The following is a 19,441-nucleotide window of genomic DNA, read 5'->3' as shown; positions in this document are numbered from 1 at the left end:
GATTAATGTTTCATTGCCTGGTGGGTGAAGAGGGTGGCTGAAGTAGCCATTAAACAGTAAACAATATTGCATATCCAGCTTTGCCATCTCTTGCAACTTGTCTCCTGACAATTGATAGGCACACAACCAAAGAAAGTTAGATGCCTTTTCTGGGCATGCACCTCTCACAGACATCTGAAGAGCAGCTAGATGGGTTACCTCACATACAATCTTTTAGCACTAGATTATTGCTACATCTTCTAGAACTGCTGCTCAATTTGGAGCGAATGTTCACACCAAATTCAGCATCACTTCTAGAAGAACTATCAATAATCTAGTAGTAACATATTCAGACTTTTCTTGTGCTCTGTTTTCTTCCTCCTTAATGACAATTTACTCATAGATCAGAAATAGGAGATACCCAGGTCACAGGAGTAGGGCTGGTCATTCATATTGTTAGGTTACTCCTAGTTGACGGCTTTCCTATTCCAACATCCTTCTTCAAATCCCTCTACCAAACCAGGATGGAAATAAATGAATTATCAGAGGCCCTCTAAATTCAAGAGGACTGCCAATTAACCTCAATTTAAGCTGGTGAGCATTCCCTAACTGAGCAGTACTTTTACTGCAATCCTCATACTACAATTTTGCAAGTAACTCTAATGCAGAGGACTCTTGGAGGTTTTTACCACAGAAAACATTTACTTCAGAAACTTTGGACACTAGTGGTTGATGATTCCTGTGTATAATCCACCTAAGCACTTTCCTCACGAAGTATATCCACTGAAACGCATACAGACATGATGACACATGTTTGCACCATTTCAAAAACACCAGTATTTAACTATGCAGTTTAGTAAGCTAAATATTAGAACAGAATAGATAGATAATGCTTGCATCATATATTCTGGACAGAACTAGACATAAGTGCTTTGATGCCCTGAGAAAAACATATACTTGAAAATCTACGCATTAACTCCAAGGAAACACTGTACCCACTACATTTGTGACCTGCTTCGCCATGGTTTATTAGGCAACAAATAGCACCTCTAGGTTCTTTACTCTGTGCACACTGTTGCCAAAACCACAACTTTGAGAGACAATTCACTACCAACTGACTCTACAAGGGACTCACAAAATACTTATTTGAAACTTCAACAAATCAGTCTAAGAACTTCACCAGCAGTGCGATTCTTGAATAGATACAACACCATCACCCATGGTCTCACGGCCCTACACAGGTTACCTGTAGAAAGAAAAACATCGTTCAAAGCCCCCTTTATTACCCACAAGACAATCCATTATATGGGACAAATTGTTCTCCTATTCAAATAGGAACCTTACACCCAAAGGAGAAACCTTAGATCTAGAAATTCCCCAAAGTCACAAACACGCATTGGCCAAGCCAATAAGTCTGGCTTTGATCATCAGCCTTTTGGCTTTGACAATTCTTGTGCTGTTAAGTCATAGTTTTTGCAAACCTTTATTGCTGAGGAAGCTGCTGGACCCACATCAAACTGAAAAAAACATTGGCTAGAGGAAAAATATTTTCTTGGTCTCAAAAAAGCACACATTACCATAGTAATCCCTGGCCCTAAAGGGAAACTATTGGGGCGGGGCCAAGATGGCGGCGTGAGCAGGCATGCTGCTGAGGCTCTCCGCCGCCCTGTGCCAACATTTGAGGGGATCAGCAGCACCTGGCAAAAGTTCACGTCCTCCCTGTGGCAGGACTGATAGCGAGTGCATGGGCAGGCAGATGGGAGGATTTTGTTGCTGCCACAGCGCGGAGCGGGGCCCACAAGGACGATTCACCATGGTTCTAGAGAGGAAGGAGACCGGCCGCCCGGGGATAGCTGAGGGCCGCAAGCAGTGGCTGCAGAAGGGCCCCCGACAGGCGGCCTGGGTGCCGGAGACGAGTGGCTGCTGGGCCCTCCAGCATGGGGCGCTTGACAGGCAGCCTGGTGTTGATCAGGGCCTGGAGACCGTGGAAAACAGAGAGGCCGCCCTGAGGCCAAGTGGACCTGCTGCGACTCACGGGAACGTCCTTCGGCCGGTTGATGGTGGGGGGCTGTCGGCAGAACCGCCTTTCTGGTGCAGCTGATGAGAGGAAGAACCGAGGTGGGCCCTGAGGAGTCCAACGAAGAGGTGAGAGCAGTGGGTGTACTAGAACTCTCTCACCACCACTGAGTGTGACGTGCTGGCGCTAGGATTGTCTAAGCCTCGGACTGGATCTGGTCCTGGGCCTGCTGACAGAAACACACCAAGGGCGAGAGTATAAAGCGGCCCAGTGGCGCAGACGCTCAGCTCCACCGCAACAGCATGGATCATGACGGAGGGTGGCAGACTTAGGGGTCCCCTTTGCTGATAGAGCAAGCCGCTGGCAGATACGGCCTGAACAGCAGCTCAACCCGGGATGCACCTACCGCTCCTTGGACCATGGCCACCTCAAAACATAAAAAAGAGCAGTCAGTCCAAGAGATGGAAACTAGATCCACACCAGCGCCACTCAAATAGACAGATACCACCCCTAACCCTCGCTACAGGCTTATAACCAGGAGATATCTGGTGATGAGCTTGCACCGGTCACGAGGGGCTTTCTCACGTCCTTGAGTGACTCTAAAGACCTTAGTAAAGACCTTTTCCAAGAAATGTGCAATCTTCGCTCAGGCCTCGCCTCAATTGGGGAATGGGTCTCGTGCCTCGAAGACAATGAGCTAGTGAGAGATGAGGATGTTGCACAATTACACCAACAAATTCTGCGACTACGGGAACAGCAGGACTAGCTGCGGATCTTGTCTGAGGACCTTGAGAACCGCTCCCGTCACCACAACATTCGAGTCAGGGGTGCTCCTACTGGAGCCAAAGGAGAGAACATTAGAGAGTACACCATGGCCTTGTTCTGTTCTGTTATGAGAAGGCAATAAAGATACCCTGTAAGATCACGCGCATAGAGCAGGTTGCACTGGCTGAGCTAGATCAAGGCCTCCGGACACATTAGCGTGTGTCCATAACTACCTGATCAAAGAACACATTCTCCAGCTAGCAAAGAGCAAGCAGCATATTCAGTTCAGAGGTCATACGCTATAGCAATTCTAGGACTTATCCCTACTTACACTTCAGCGGCGCAGAGGTCAAACCCATTACAGATTATCTTTGATATTGCAGCGTCTCATATGGCTGGGGACATCTATTCAGGCTCATATTTTGCTTGGAGGGCCAACTACACCAATTGGAGACAGTTAAGGAGGCCCAACGGGTTCTGGAGATGGCAGAGAGACCATCTGACTCCGAGGCCAGGGCCTCTAGAGAAACCTCCCCTGGGGGGGGCGGCCCCGATGGAGACAAGCAGCTCGACGGTGAAAACACAACAGACCGTCTCCCAAGTAAAGAGCACAGGAATGACAGGCGGTCTTAGACAGTATTTCTTCTGCCACCTGCAACTAGAGGCTGAGAGAAGGGGTCTTTATAGCGGCTATGCCCTGCATCAACTGTTGGGTCCCTGGTCCGCTATGCTACAACAACAGGGCCTGAGGCGGCGGGGTCCTTGCGTAGATTGAATGTCACCATCGGACGCCCTTGAGCCAGATAGATGCCCTCTTCTTGGATTTCCCTGAGATAAGGACTCTGTTTTATGTTTGGTAAGGTACATGTTTGTAACGATATCTGTATTTAACCACTGCTCCATCTTGACCACTGACTCCATTTTGTGCTTAGCTTCCCACACCGTCACATTGGTGGCCACCAGTTCCATTTTGATACAGACTCCATTTTTGTGCGTAACTTAGCTTTAGCCACTGTCACGTCAGAGGTGCAGGTATTTTTCTGCACACAAGTTATGCAATGTGTTTTTCACTCATGTTTTCACTATTAGTGCTCTTTCTCACCAAGGGCTAGAACATAACATGGAGGAGTGCTAGTCAGATAGGGATGTACCAGAATAATGTTTATGGTACGGTAGGGAACAGCTCGATCTTGGGAGCGCACCTTGGGATACGGCCAAATCGCTAACCTGCTCTTCCAACACTGACTGATACGGCTTGTGTTTCAACAACAACTCACAGAAGGAGAGGGGTTTTTCTAGAATTCTCTCCAGCTTGTTTAAAGTGTGTAAGAGGAGGAAAATAGACGACTGTCGATTTTTTAACTCTGGTCGGGACGGGGACGCCTGTGCCTGCCACTCCCTTGAGGGTAGTTCTCTCTTCACGGTCGACTGGGTTCACGGCCTGTTGCTGGGAAAGAAATGAAGCAAGCGAGCCCCATGGTGATTAATTCTTTTTAATTATTATTTCTAGCTTTGCATTGTGAATTAATATATAATCACTGTATATGCAGATATATAATCCAAGATTAACGTAGGGTATTTTCATTGTTCGTTTCTATGAGCATTGTTATTCTACTGCTGTGATTAGTTTTGGAAGTGTATTCCTGTTGCTGCATTTGACCTACATGATTCCGCTATTCAAACCTGAAATAGTGTTTCAATAAATGTATTACTCAGACTAAGGGCTCTGCATTGGTAGAATTCATTTAATTTGTGTTTCCTTTCAGTTTAAAGTAAAAGGAGAACACTTATTTCACTGCAGTGACTTTCTTCAAATGTGCACTTGTGTTGTACATAATTGACCTTTTTATGCAAACCCTGTGATGTGTCTTGATAAATGTATTTCTCGGACTGAGAGGGTTGCATACCAGAAATTCCTTTCAGTATTTGTGTATTTAGTCTTAGTCTGCAGTAAAGCAAAACAACGTTGTACCATTCAGTTGCCTGTTCCACCTCCTTTCTACATAGAAAGATGCTAAGTTATGGCGAGCTCCAATATCTGCATAACATTTGGCAGCACATCTTATACACCCCTCTACATAGCATACAAGCGACATTTGCCCTCCCTGCCCCCAACACACCTGACACTTAAATTTCTGGGCAGCAACGCTCGAGGCCTCAACAACACTGCAAAACGGTTGGCGATACTCTCCCGACTTGAGCGCTCTGAGAGCCACATTTGCTTATTGCAGGAAACTCCTCTCCTCCCTAAAGAGGTCTTTCGAATGTGCTCCAAATGATTCCCTCAACAGTTCTGGTCCTCTGCACACATGAAGCACGGCGGAGTGGCGATCTTGGTATCTAGATCTTTCCCAGGGGAATTTCTCACTAAGATAGCTGAGATAAAGAGTAGATTCTTAGCATATAGAGTTCGGGTGAGTACCTTTCACTTTACACTTGCCACAATCTACGCCCCCAATGTGAAACAAGAGGCATTCATCACGGACGCCCTCACTCCGACAGCGACCACCCAAAACCCGGCGCTCCTTATAGGAGGTGACTTTAACCTAGTTCTGGACAACAACCTAGACCGGTCAGGCCACCAGTATGGCCAAAGCAGAGCTTTTCCCCCTACAGAGCTACAGTGGCTTAGGGACTGTGGACTGGTAGATACATGGCGAGAGGTAAACCCGAACGCCTGTGACTACACCTTTTACTCAGCAGCGACACCCATATAGACTATTTTCTAGCCTCCCCAGCTATTCAGGCCTGTATTAGAGACGTCACGATAGAACCCAGGTCCCTGTCAGATCATGCCCGCTCTCTCTAATAGCCCAATGTGAGTTAACTCACTTTCGTTCTCTTAGTTGGAGATTTTGAGATTCCATACTCCAATCACGTAGTATGGTGGAGGCAATACGACAGTCCATTAGACTACCTCAACATCAATGATAATGAGTTATCATCCCTTCCGTCCATTTGTGACTCCTCAAATCAGTGGTATGGGAAGAGGTGATATCTCTCTCCGAGAATAAAGCTCAAAGAGAGCTGTGGCTGCAGCTTGAGCAGAAGCTGGCAGAGTGGGAATGAATCCACAAACGCACGGGGGCACCCAGAGTCTGGAGAGTTAGAAAAAGCCAGTCTCCAACTGACGCTTCTAGACCTAGACCGAGCGGACTATGCCATTATAAGACTAAAGCATAAATATTATGTAGGGGGCAACCGATGTGGAGGTTGTTAGCACAAACTGCGGGCGCGTGCCCAAGCCGCCACTATTAAAATGATGTGATCCCCCTTACAGGAGGGGCATGAAAGGATCCCCAAATCAGAGCTACATTTTGCGAATTCTACCAAACTCTCTACATGGCCATTACAACTATAACCACTGACCCTTCCTCCAACCTAGATGGGTGTGCCCTCACACCGCTACCTCAGGCCGACTCGGACTCCCTCAACCAACCAATTCAAGCGGATGAGGTCATCTCGGCTATCTCCCGACTGAAACTCGGGAAGTCACTGGGCCCAGACAGAATCACACCACTCTTCTATATAACCTTCTGCCTAGAGGTAGCACCGTCACTCACAAGACTATTTAACTCATTTGCTGAGACTAATTCTCTTATTGATAGCATGCTCGATGCGACTATAACTGTGATCCCGAAGCAGGGCAAAGACCCAGAGGAGTGCGGGTCTTACCGGCCTATCACGCTCCTCAGTATAGACACCAAGTTGTTTACAAGCATTCTGGCATACCGCCTTAACCTTCTCATGCCCAGGCTGGTGGACCCAGATCAAACAGGCTTGATCCCACATAGGTAATGTGGGGACAATACGAAACAGCTCCCAGATATTATTGATAAGATACATAGATCGAAGCAGGAGGTGTTGCTATTGTCCATCAATGCTGAGAAAGCATTCGATAGGGTCCACTGGCCCTACCTTTTTGGAGGTGCTAGCTCCCTTTGGCTTTGGCCCTAAGATAATGCGTTGGATAAAAAGTGTCTATCAGGAGCCCGGGGCCTCAGTCCGGGTGAACGGCATGTCCTCTCAGCCATTTCCAGTTAGGCGAGGGATGAGGCAGGGATGCCCCCTCTCCCCACTCCTTTTCGCCCTCTATGTTGAATCCCTGGCCCAACGCATACGTATGAATCCCAACATAACTGGTATCAAATTCGGGGGTGACCATCACCTTATCAGTCTATACACGGACAACATGATATTAGCCCTGTCCGACCCACTGATCTCATTACCGGCCCGGACTGCTTCTCTGCAAGAGTTCGGGGCTATTTCAGGTCTTCGAGAGAACATGCAAAAATCTCAAATTCTGAACCTCATGGTCTCCCCGGCCCATGAAGCAGAGCTGTGCTCCTGATTCCACTTCCTACGGACCTCCTCCCACATGCCATACTTAGGCATCGAACTAGCTGGCACCTCTTCAGGAACTGCCCACTCTAAACTTGTGTTGGCAGATCTCGAGGTGTGGAGCAAACATAAATTATCATGGCTCGGGCCAGGTAGCAGTGATTAAAATGACAATAGTATTTTATATCTTTTTCAAACTATTTCCCTCCCTCCTCCGGCCAAGACACTAAAAACACTGTAGTCTGCACTCCTCAAATTCATATGGGGCGGGAGGACCCCGCGCCTATAAAGGCAGATACTTTTTCTCCCTAAAAGAAAGGGGGGACTGGCGGTCCCATGCCTCGCAAGATATTTTCAGGCCGTCCAACTGAGCTTCATTATAGACTGGAGCCATCCATACAGTGAAAAACACTGGTGTTTAATGTGCCAAGCAGTCGTGGGGTCCCACATTTGGAAAGAACCGTGGCTCCCACACAAACACAGGGCTAAGGGGCTCTACTCTTCCCCCATCACTGGCACATCGTCCCAGATCTGGGACACAGTCGCCACCAAAGCTGGACTAACATCTTTCCAATCACCTATGGCACCAATACGTGCCAACCCAGATTTCACCCCTGGCATGAACATGGACTGCTTTTGTAGATGGCATGCCAGAGGATGCAAGAGAATAGATAGCTTATTCAACATAGATGGCATTATCCCTTTTGACCGCCTGAAGGACGACTATGGGCTAACGGAGGCTGACAGGTTGACGTACTTACAGGTTAGGCACTGGGTCCTTCAGCCTTCGGTCTGATCCCTCACAAGACCCCTTAGGCCATTTGAAAAATGGGTAACACATAAGCAGGACAACAAACGAGTGAACTCGGAGATTTACACACACCTAACCACCAAGGCACAAGTGCCCAAATCCCTGGGGCTCCGTACATAGGAGGCTGAGATAGGGAGAGAGCTATCAGACACTGAATGGGGAGACATTCACTATAGGACCCATCACATCGGACACAGTGCAGCGGGTATGGAGACAGCTTACAAAATGGCCTCTTATTGGTATCATACTCCAGCACGGATACACTCCTGGGACCGCTCTAAACTGATACCTGCTGGAGAGGGTGCGGTAACACAGGCACACTACTACACCTACTCTGGCACTGCCCCAAGTTGCACAGATATTAGAAGGGCATTTTAGATGAAATAGACAAAGCATTCAAAACAGAGATACCTAGACTACCAACATATAACGTGCTCTGCCTTTCTAACCCACTAACATTCCCTCTGCGCTCTATGAGAGGAAGACAGCCCATCAAACCATCTTATCACTTTAGGGTACTGACAGAATTCCCAATCATATATCCTGGCTTCATATCTCTGCTACCTACTGGGGATGGAGAAGCTCTCACTCACGACGGAGCAACGGGCTGCAGACTTTGCTACCCTATGGGCACCCTTCATTCAAATTCTGTCTGCCGAGCTTAATGAAATTACATGCCCCACATACTTAAGTCTTACATCTACTGGGTTAGGGTGATAGAATGGTACCTGCCGCACTAAGCCACACCTCTCGTCGCTTGGGTGGTCAAAGGGATTCGCAACTCCTCTGATTACCACTTGGGGGTTTAGGCAGTAGGGGCGAGCCAGAATGAGTACAATGAGGGAAGGGGACCTGTTCTTCTTCGTGTTATTATACAGTTTCTTAATTTCTTTTTACAGCATCCATTGCGGCTAATTACACTGCCGAGGCCAGGGCTGTGGCATCAAAGCTGTGTTGTGTACTACTTAAATGCTACTAATGCTGCCGGCCTGAAAGGTTGTAGGCATACAGCTGTGTTTGTCCTAAAACTGTAATAAAATAGAACTTATCTAGAAAGAGAACTATTTTGTGTGTGGATGTGCTCCTTGTGAACAGGAAGTGTACCCTACTTCACAGTGAAGTCGGCCAATAGCCGAAGTGGGCTGAACCACTGCCTCATGATGCCTGCTGGTGTGAATGGAAGAAACATTTTAATGGTACAGTATTAGACTAATGGATGAAATCTGGCTGAAAATGCACATAATTAACTAATATATATATATATATATATATATATATATATATATATATATATATATACCAGGCTTAAATAAAAAGGGAATCAGTGTGCCTTTGGCTGCCAGCCTAATTTACTTTGCTAAGTTTTTTAGGTTTGCTTGCTTGTGAAATCTATTGTTAATACATATCTTAGAAGGGCTTACATCCCACCCCTTGCTTTTCATTGGTTCCTGTGCTTGCCACTTACTTTTCCTTTGTTACTATTGGCTGTAACATACTACTTCCTGTTTGCTCTTGTAAGTGTCCCAAGTGTCATCTGCTATTGGGGAACTTTTGTTTTATGTTTTGCAGAGTTTTGCTCTCCCTTCTTCTTATTTACTTTGGCCAATGTCGATGGTGCAGCAGAGCCATATGCTCACTGTTAACACACCCACTACTACATACGCTTAGTTCTTCATTTTTAGTCGGTAAAACAAGACCGTTATCTTATCCTGGCCTGCTCCAGACTACAACTCCCATCAGCCCGCGTCTCCTTCCCTCTGATTATCCCTTTTCTTCCTTCCTTTGGCCTTCTATTTAAGCTGTTGCGCTGTGCTTGTTTTATTTGTTTCCTGCACGTCTGTGCTGTCCCCAAGGTAACAGAGCGCTTTGCATGAGCACCAGCTGCATTAAAGCCGGACAGGGACTTATGGACACAGCGTACACACACAGCGCAGTGGCAGCAAAGGGCTTGTTAAAACTGGATGTTATGTTGAAACTGTACGTATTTTTAACGGCGTTTCCTAAGAAAAGAAAAAAAAAACAGAAGCAATCCTTGTGCACAGTGAGAAGGCGGAATATGACATCAACTGAGGTGATTGCTTCGTTACATTCACTTCGACCCGTCATATGTGGAGGTAAAGAACAAGATGGCCGGCACTGCCTTGGAACGCATAATGGGAATGCATTTCAATTTTGCATTCTAAAGGAGTGCCAGCCATCTTGTCTTAATTACAGCCAGTGGGAGCGCTCCTGTGCTGTCAGTTGTCATGTCATGAAGCTCCCATCAAATTTCTACTGCTACATTTTATTGGTGATCCTGCAAAATAGGAAACCGGTTTGAGTCATGGCTTCTGCTCAACATTCTGTGGTTCTGGACAAAAGCCAATGCTTGTTTTCTCCTCTGCATGCCCCGCACATGATGCTCACTAATAACCATTTGCATAAGGCATCGTGCTGGTAGGAATGCTGTTTTGTATTTAAGGATGCATTGGATTTTAGGGCGCACCAGGTGTTTAGGCTTACAGCTCAGGCTTTTTAGGGATCTGACCCTACCTGCACACTGTCATTCCTTACAGAGTGAGGGTTCCTTTGGCTGCTCGGGCACTTAGTGATCTGGTATGACTTAGCATGCAAGATAAAGCAGATAAAGTAATGGGCATAACAATGGTTTTGTCGCTGCACTCTTTTTGAACAGTGGCAGATGTTCCTGTGCTCCAAGAACATGGCTCAGGCTCTTCCAGCAGCAGTTCCGCACACCCCTCAGTAGCATGCACCGCAAAACTAGTGATGTCATTGGGGGGGGTCATTGCTTTCAGTGAACGCATCACCATGACAGCACTAGGTTATTCCTAGCACGGAAAGTTCAAGTAAGTGTAATTCAGTTTATAATCTTACTGTACCCAGCATGCTTTCTGATGCTCTTCTGCAGTTATTTTACCTTCCTAAATGTGAAGGATGTGGGCACAAAATAATCTAACTATTATGAATCACATACGCAAAACCTAATGCATTTACTAATGCTTGTTTGTTATGTTTTGTAAAGCTTTATTTCAAACAGTCAGAAAAGGTTGAAAAGATAGCTGAAAGGAGATGTCTGCAAAGGCAAATAGAGAAGGTGGTATACACAGACAAACAGGTAGACACACGCATAGACAGAGATAGCTGCAGAGATACATAGCTAGATAGAGTCGCATAAACAAAGAAGATTGCATATATAGAGAGGGCTGCCTGGATAAAGAGACAGACTTGTAGATAGGGTTCCAAGGATAGACAGATAGAACAGAAAAACTGGAATAAACGGTACAGTTTCAATTAGTAATATAATAGCTCAATGTTAGCATTAGCACAACAAACATCAGCGCAGAAACAAACTGGGAAGATATACAAGCAGGATACACAGACTAATTGGTTTAAATGTATAACTGTAGTCCTCACATAAAACACACCAGCATGAGATACCGAAGTATAGTTATAAATGCACTTCACTGCATGCATACTAAAAGAGGATAACTTTATTAAGAACAATTTCAAATGGACACAATCTGGTCTGCTGTGAAATAGCAGCAGTCAGATAAACAAAGGCCACTCCAAAAGGAATTTACAACAACATTAGCAGGAGAGAGGATCTTATAAAACTGTAAGGTGCCCTTAAGTCCACATCAAAACCAGCATGAAGAGCTGGGAGAAAACATCCTGCTATCAAATCAAGCTCTAAACAGAAAGTCAACACTAAAGTAATAAACTAAAACCAAAAACACTGGCCCTGAAGGGAACTTTTGTGTGTGCAGATATGCTACTTGTGAAAGAGTAAAGTTAGCTGTTGGCTGATCAACTGCCCCATGCTGTATGCAGAAGCAAAATGTGAATTACACAGCACATCACTGGATGAAGAGAACTGGCTGGAAATCCCTTTAACTTAGTATATTATTATACATATAAATTTAGTAAAAACCAAATGATCTTCGGTTATGGCTGACCTGAAAAACAGTACTTTACTGCATTTATATAGCACTTTCTACCCCTAATAAGGAACTAACGTGCTTTGGGGTGGTTAGCACACCATTCTGGAAACCCAGGATTACTGATTATTCCAGTGGTTATTAGCTATTTTTGGTTATTGGGTTAGTCTTGTGTATTCAGGAAATTGGGTTCTGTTTGTTTCCCCCAGTTCCTTTGTGGCAGATTAAGTTTAAAGGCATCAGGTGATGCCATTATTGTGATCTGATGCAAACTGTAGTAGGGACGGAACGATAGGATGTGGAGGGTAGATAATCTTAGATTGCAAGGGATGGTTACAGAGGACAGTTTTTAATGTGTCATGTGATGTATTGTCAGTTTGCTTTAATATAGTGGAGACTGAGGCAGATAGGCATGTGATACAGTAGGTTACAATCAGACAGGAAGGCATGCAAATGATGGAAGCTTAAGAGAGGATGATTTGGTTATAAGCAAGAGGAGAGGAACAATCAGTACATATAATTCAAAGTCAATTTTCATGCAGTGTATTTAGGAATGAAGCTGAAGTGAAGCCTTTCGAGATAGAATGAGTCTGATGATATAAAGGTGTAGAAAGAAGCAAAGGCATGTAGCAGAGGAAGCTGCTCCTCATTTACCCCCATGTTAGATCCCAACCTAAGAAGTATTGTTTATCAGTAGAGCTCTGGTATTTACATTTGTGTATGCTAATATCCTCTAACTTAGGAGTCTGGGAGTTTGGGTGACATAGCTTCGGAGCAAAGCTGCAGGGCTTCAGCACTCTCTCTCCTCTGATGCCATGTTACAGGTGGGACTTTCTAGGTTCAGACCTGCAAACTATAGAACACCCAGTCCAAGAACATAGATGTAGAGGGCCACCCAGCTTCTACCATGAAAAGTAGCCACTTATCCCTCTGAGGACCAGACGCAGTCCGAGGAGATAAATAATGAGGCATTTGGTCGCCTGGGGCCATTGCCGATAGATTGTGTGCAGTACTCTGGTGTATTGAATACTGTGCTGCTAGGCCTAGTTATCACTGTCATTAGGCATTAGCCCCCGCAATCAAACCAGATTGCTGCACTACTGAGCTGCATGCTTGCCACACACTGAGCCGCCCATCTGAAATGTGTACCGGCTCCTGGGGAGAATGCTGTTTTGATGGGGAGTGCCTGTTGGGACCCATAGTTCTCTCCAAGCGTATCCTGGACTGCCTCTGTGCCAGTGCTCTCACCTGCTGTCCTGCCACACCGCACCTGCTCAGCATTTCAGAGGCCTCAGAGATTCCAGTGCATCGCACCCGGCTAGTCGTGGCCAAAAGAGGCCTTCCTCTGCGGGTGTGTGCCCCACTGCACAGGGCAGCTGCTCCTCGCACGCCACCATCTGCCACCTATGAGACTGGCCTCCGAGCACCTATGGGACCGTCCATGTACCCAACTGCGACCCTTCAACTGCCAGGCACAAGACAGCACACTGCCCACCACGTGGGTTTTCCCCTGCAGCATCAGCGAAAGGGGAACAGCGCTGCCTGTCGCACCACATTGACTCAATAAGCCAGATAAGGAAAGGCTGAACAGTTTTGGGGCGCTGAGTGACTAGTGGACTGTTGTCTGTGTGAAGTTGCCATCATTCTGGGAAGAGTGATACTTTTTGAGACCCTGTTGCACACCAAGGAAAATAGTAAGAAAGGAGACAGCTACAAAAACAAAAAAGAAGAAATACGAAATATACATTGGAAAGGGAGGTGAAGATACAGCATCGTGCCTAAAAGGGAACCTGCACATGATATTTTTAGGGTGCACTTCAGACTGATTGCCAAAAAGAGCGTGACATGAACAGGGAAGTGGCCACTCACAAACTGAGCCGCAGAAGACAACAGTGCAATTAGGAAGGGTGTCGGCAAGCTCCTGGCTACCATGAGCGAACACCGAGCCCTTCCCACTCCAGCCCCCTACGCACATGCCTCAGTGACTCCACTGTCACACTTTAGCCAACTGTAGGACCCTGCCTTGGCAGCACCCAGGTGGAGATCATGGATTGGGAGATTACAGCATTAGTTCCACGTCATGAGGGAAACAGATGGAGCTGTAAAGAGATCCTTGTTGATGCATTTTATAGGCAATGAGATAAATGAGCTGCTCAAAACCCCACTAAACACTGGGGAGGAAACCGACCACGATGCAGCTGTTGCGGCCCTAAAGAGGCATTTTGATCCGCAACTCAATCTGGACTACGAATGCTTTAAGCTGTGCCGGGCCAAACAAACAGACATCGAATCAGTAGACATGTTTTATGCCCAACTGAGGAAGCTAGCCAGCACATGTACAGGCATCAACCAGCATAAGGAGATACGTGCACAGATCATACAAGGCTGCAAATCGATGTTGCTACAAGGGCTCATTCTCAGACAGCCGAGCATCTTGCTGGATGAAATCCTGATCCCAGCTCGATCACATAAACTGGCAAACAGTTGGGCAGAGGATATGGAAGCGGCCATGAGCAAATAAGCATTCATGTCTGAGTCTCAGAAGGCGCTAGCTGTGAAAGAAGAATGAGTTGATGCTGTGCGGAGGAGCCAAGGACCAACATGGCCGGCGGGGAACACCAAAGCACCAAGTGAAAACTGCGGTAACTGTGGCCTGGAACACAAGACCCCGGGGGTCCATCCAGCCTGGGTAAAGACCTGCTTAAAGTGTAAGAAGGCCAACCACTTTGCAAAAGTGTGCCGAAGCAGGAGACAAATGTCCAATGTGGAATATCCCAAAAAATCAACTGCAGCCATGCCTCAACTCACACTCAAAGACACCACAGAAGCCAAAAACATCCATCAGCAGTGGAGCTGTCGCTCAACATGATGGCGAGGATGATGACATCTTTGTGATCTCATTTGCTGGGCGAACAGGTCATAAGAGATGATCCCCACCCATGTGCACTGTAGTGATTAGGGGAATTCCTGTGACCACCCTCATTGACACGGGGGCGTCCATAAATGTAATGGACTCTGAGAAGTTTGAAAAGTTGATGCTGCGCCAGTCGCTATCACCCAGCCAGGCGAAAATCAACACTTATGGCGGGATGGAACCGCTACCCCTCCGAGGAACTATAGAGGTGGACATCAAGTCCGACAACCGCTCAACTATGGCAAAATTCCATGTCACAGAAGGAGGGAAAGGAACACTGCTCGGCTATCACACGGCTGAATATTTGGAGCTAGTCTTTTTTGCAAAAGAAATACATGATTTGCATGCGGACGCCCTGCTTGCAGAATTTCCACAACTATACAGTAGTCTGGGGAAGTTGAAAGGCAAACAAGTGAAGTTGTATATCAATGACTCCATCAGGCCCACGACCTCAAGACACTGATGAGTCCCCATTCATCTGCAGCCACAGGTAGCACGGAGCTGCAAGAGTTGGAAAAACAGAGAGTCATCAAGAATGTGACTGGGTCCATGCGGTGGGTGTCGCCACTCGCCATAGCACCTAAGCCGACACAGCCAGGGACTACATGACTGTGTGTAGACATGCGGCTCCCAAAGAAAGCCATTCGAAGAAAGAGACACACACCTACAGTGGATGGAATTGTGGCAGACCTCAACAGGGCAAAATGTTTTTCAAAATTGGATCTCAATTCAGGCTACCACCAACTGGAGCTTGTCCCAGAAAGTTGCTACACCATGACCTTTTCAACACAAGTGGGTCTTAGAAGCAACCCAAGACTGAGTTTTGGTGTCTCGTCCGCTGTGGAGGTCTTTCAGAATGCCATTAAAGAAGCCCTTTCTGGACTGATGGGAGTGATCAATTTGAGGGATATCTTAATCTTTTCAGAGAGCCTGGAGTAACATCCTGTACGACTGAGATCTACCTTACTGTGACCTGCAGATTGTAGCCTAACATTGCACAAGAAGAAGTGCTCTTTCTATCGGGACTCCATCAAATTCTTTGGTTATATCTTTTCAAAGGAGGGGCTTAAGGTGGATCCGAAGAAGGGCAAAGCCATCCAGAATGCACCAGTACCCCAGAATCCAACGGAAGTGCACAGTTTTCTGGGAATAGCGATGTACTGCAGGAGGTTCTACCTGAACCTCGCCACAATGTCAGAATCACTACGAGCCCTCAGATGAACAGGCATTCCATGGGCTTGTAGTCCAAAAGCAGAAAAGTCATTCCGGGCAGTAAAAGAAGCTCGCTTCAACAAAGCCACTATGGCCTAGTTCCACCCACAGCGGAAGGCAGAACTGGTGGCTGAAGCCAGTCCATGGGACTAGGGACGGTGCTTTTGCAACAGAGTGAAGACAGAGAGTGGGTACCGATGGCATTCTGAAGCTGAGCACTCTTGACCACAGAGACTCACTGTGCTCAAATTGAGCAGGATGCCGTACCTATCAGGTGGGCCAGTCACCATTTTCATCTATACCTGTACGGTCACGAATTCAGAGTGGTGACAGATCACAAACGCCTCATGTAGTGCTGATCGACTCCCGCTCAAAGGTCCCAGTGGTCGAGCTGGTGCCATCCACGGAATTTTCACATGTCAAGCCTGGCTTAGAGAAGATCTTTTCAATCCTCAAACTACCGGAGGAAGTCAGGTCAGATAATGGACCCCTGTTCCAGGGTCTCAAGCTAATGACGAAGTTGAGAGGTTTATGAGAACGTTAAACAGACCTTTGAGGATAGGGGTGGAACAAGGAGAACAAATTCTTGAGTGCGTACAGACAGACTCCGCATAGCACTACAAACTGCACTCTTGCTACCCTGCTGTTCAGGCAGCCCCGAGAGACAGCATCTCAGCAGACCTAGACAGGCGACCTGCTAACTTAGACATTGAGGTAACCCAGAGAAGGAGGCAAGCCACCAATGAGAAAGCCAGCTGACATAGACGTGCGCGAAACCCTGCCCTTAACGTCGGAACCAAAGACATCATGAAGGACCAACACCCTGCTGGAAGTTTCGAACACCCTACGAGTCAGAAGTGTGGGAGGTGGTTGAGATGGATGGCACCATGGTCACGGTGCAGCGAGGAAGTCGCACAGTTGAGGAATGTCTCATGGTCCAAGGAGGTGGTTGGAGCAGATGGCACCGGTGGACACGAATTAGAGGAGGATGTTGGGTGCGAAAGGAGTACAACATTCTCACCTCTATGAAGTGGTAATCCCCGGACACCCATTTGAAATGGAAGAGACTCGGTCACAGACATTTTCTCATCCTGGGTCAACTGAAAATAACCAGTCTCCCCGGCCGGGGAAACCTGTGGGGGCAACCCTGCAGAGAGTGGGAACAAGAACACATCCAGAAGTCAGAAGTATGGCCTTTGGCCAAATCCTGCTCCCAGTCAGAGACTGAAAGATTCTGGCCCTCATTACAACCCTGGCGGTCGGTGGAATAGTGGAGGTATTACCGCCAACAGGCTGGCGGTACCTACCTCCACTATTATGACATTGGCAGTTTGGCCAAAGCCAAACCACCAATATACCACACCGACCGTCACAGCGGTAACGACCGCCGGACTGGAGACTTCAGTCTCCAGCCCAGCGGCTGTCACTAGGCTGCCCATGGCATTAAGACCCCGCCCACCGCCATGGTTTCAGTACCACCACTGAAACCATGGCGGTAGGCACTATCAGTGCCAGGGAATTTCTTCCCTGGCACTGATAGGGGTCTCCCCCGCCCCCTCCCCAGAATCCTCCCCCACCCTCCCTCTCCCCCGCACATTTACACACACACGCTCATATATACACACCCATACACACAGGCACACACGCATTCATACACACTCACAGCAACACTCACAAACATACATCCAGTCACACACGCAATCTCATGACACAACATGAACGACTCATGCACACATGCATTACACACGCATGCACACATTCACACACAGTCACACACACCCCACTCACACACACAACACCACCCTCTCCAGACGGAGAACCAGACTTACCTGCTTGCAGGGGTTCCAACAGCAGGAGACGGGATGTGGCGCTGCTGCCAGCAGCAGCATCCGCCAGCAAAACACCGCCAGGCCGTATCATGGAACATGATATGGTAGGTGGTGTATTTCTGGCGTGGCGTGGCGCTGCTGCTGGCAGCAGCGCCACCTTACCGCCGTCCGCCGCCATGATTGTTGACGGAATTCCGCCAGCCTTCTGGCGGTATTTCGTCTACGGTCATAATGCCATGGACGGTCGGTAGCCACAGCAACGGTATGTTGGCATCCGTCGCCGTGGCGGTAGGCGGCATTTGCCGCCAATGTCATAATGAGGGCCTTTGTGTGTGTGTTTTGCAGGGCAGTTAAATTAAAGTTTGTCAATTATTTTAAAAAAATCGAAGCTATGTGGAGGGCCACCCGGCCTCTACCCTAAAACGTAGGCACTTATCACTCCGAGGCGATAAATAAAGGGACATAGGGTCACTAGGGCCCATTGCCAAAAAATCCAGCGAGTGTGCGATATTTTGGTGTACTGAATACCGTGTTGCTAGGCTCAGTCATCACCTTTATTAGGCCCTGGCCCAGCTACAATAAGGTCGATCAGCAACCAGCTAAACATCAGAAAAGCAATAAAAATGTGTTTATTCTAAAACATGACTCAACATGTTTCTTCATGAAACGTGACAAATACCGTGTTACCTATCAAACGTACAAAAAATGCTGACTGTGCTCTTTACGTTTAGAGATCACACGTTACCATATTAAATGAAACTACGTATATTCATTATTTACATTTTTTTTAACACTTACACAGACATAAAGTGTACCAAAGAGTTAACTACGTTTACACCTATTCTCGTTATTCTGGAGATAATTCTACCTGGAGAGAGCTTGGCCTCCTGGCCAGTAGATTGCCCAGTAGGGGTCAGCAAACGGCCAGGAATCGGGTCGCCCATGCCAGAATGGGCAGCGTGGGGTGAGCAGCATGAGCCTGATCTCTGGGGTCAGATGCTCCTTGGAAATCTCTGTGTTCTGCTCAATGAACTCTTTGACTTTTGAAGCAGGGAGACCCTGCTTCCTACTCGTGTGGCAGGATCTGATTCCCCGTGCTCTCGCTGAGCTTCCCAGGAGAACATGCATGCACATACATCTCCGTACAAGAGCATTCAAGCAACACATGGCATAAATGAACTTTCGCCATGAAATCTTACAGCTGCAAGACAGCCTCGCTAAGAACACTGAAAGAGGACTGTGTAGCTGAGCTGCAGATGAAGGTCACGCAAACGTGCCGGACATCTTGGAATTGTTTTATTCGTCGGATATTCCTCTACTTTTAACAACCTTGTAATATGAATATTGCAAACGTTTGGAGAAAACTCACCTGCTTTCGTTTTAGTAAGATCCAAAGAATGTTTAGTGCGCTTTCTGTAACGCTATTTTAGTTATCGTTGAATTCCAGCCATATCCTTTTCTACAAGCAGCGCCTCATAAGTTAATATGGGGAATATGCTATAAATATGAAGATCTGGATGCGATTTAATAAGAAAAAGCCATGTTTTGTTATCAACATTAAATGGAGATTGTGTAAGATTTGGAGTGCAAAATAATAAAAGATATATGCAAACATCTAAATCAGGGATATTAGCG

At 47.0% G+C, this 19,441-nt stretch overlaps 1 protein-coding gene across 1 annotated transcript in view; it reads right to left on the bottom strand.

The window, feature by feature from the left end:
• Positions 1–19,026, bottom strand: part of ETFBKMT (electron transfer flavoprotein subunit beta lysine methyltransferase) — a 144,943-nt gene extending 125,917 nt beyond the window's left edge. The window contains exon 1 of the mRNA XM_069228201.1: positions 18,675–19,026. Within this exon, the coding sequence (XP_069084302.1) occupies positions 18,675–18,973 (299 nt within the window). The 5' untranslated portion in view covers positions 18,974–19,026. The remainder of the gene's footprint in view (positions 1–18,674) is intronic.
• Positions 19,027–19,441: the final 415 nt, after the last annotated feature.

Source organism: Pleurodeles waltl, chromosome 4_1 (assembly GCF_031143425.1).
Source record: "Pleurodeles waltl isolate 20211129_DDA chromosome 4_1, aPleWal1.hap1.20221129, whole genome shotgun sequence".
NCBI lineage: Eukaryota > Metazoa > Chordata > Amphibia > Caudata > Salamandridae > Pleurodeles > Pleurodeles waltl.
This window is presented reverse-complemented; position numbering and strand designations above follow the sequence as displayed.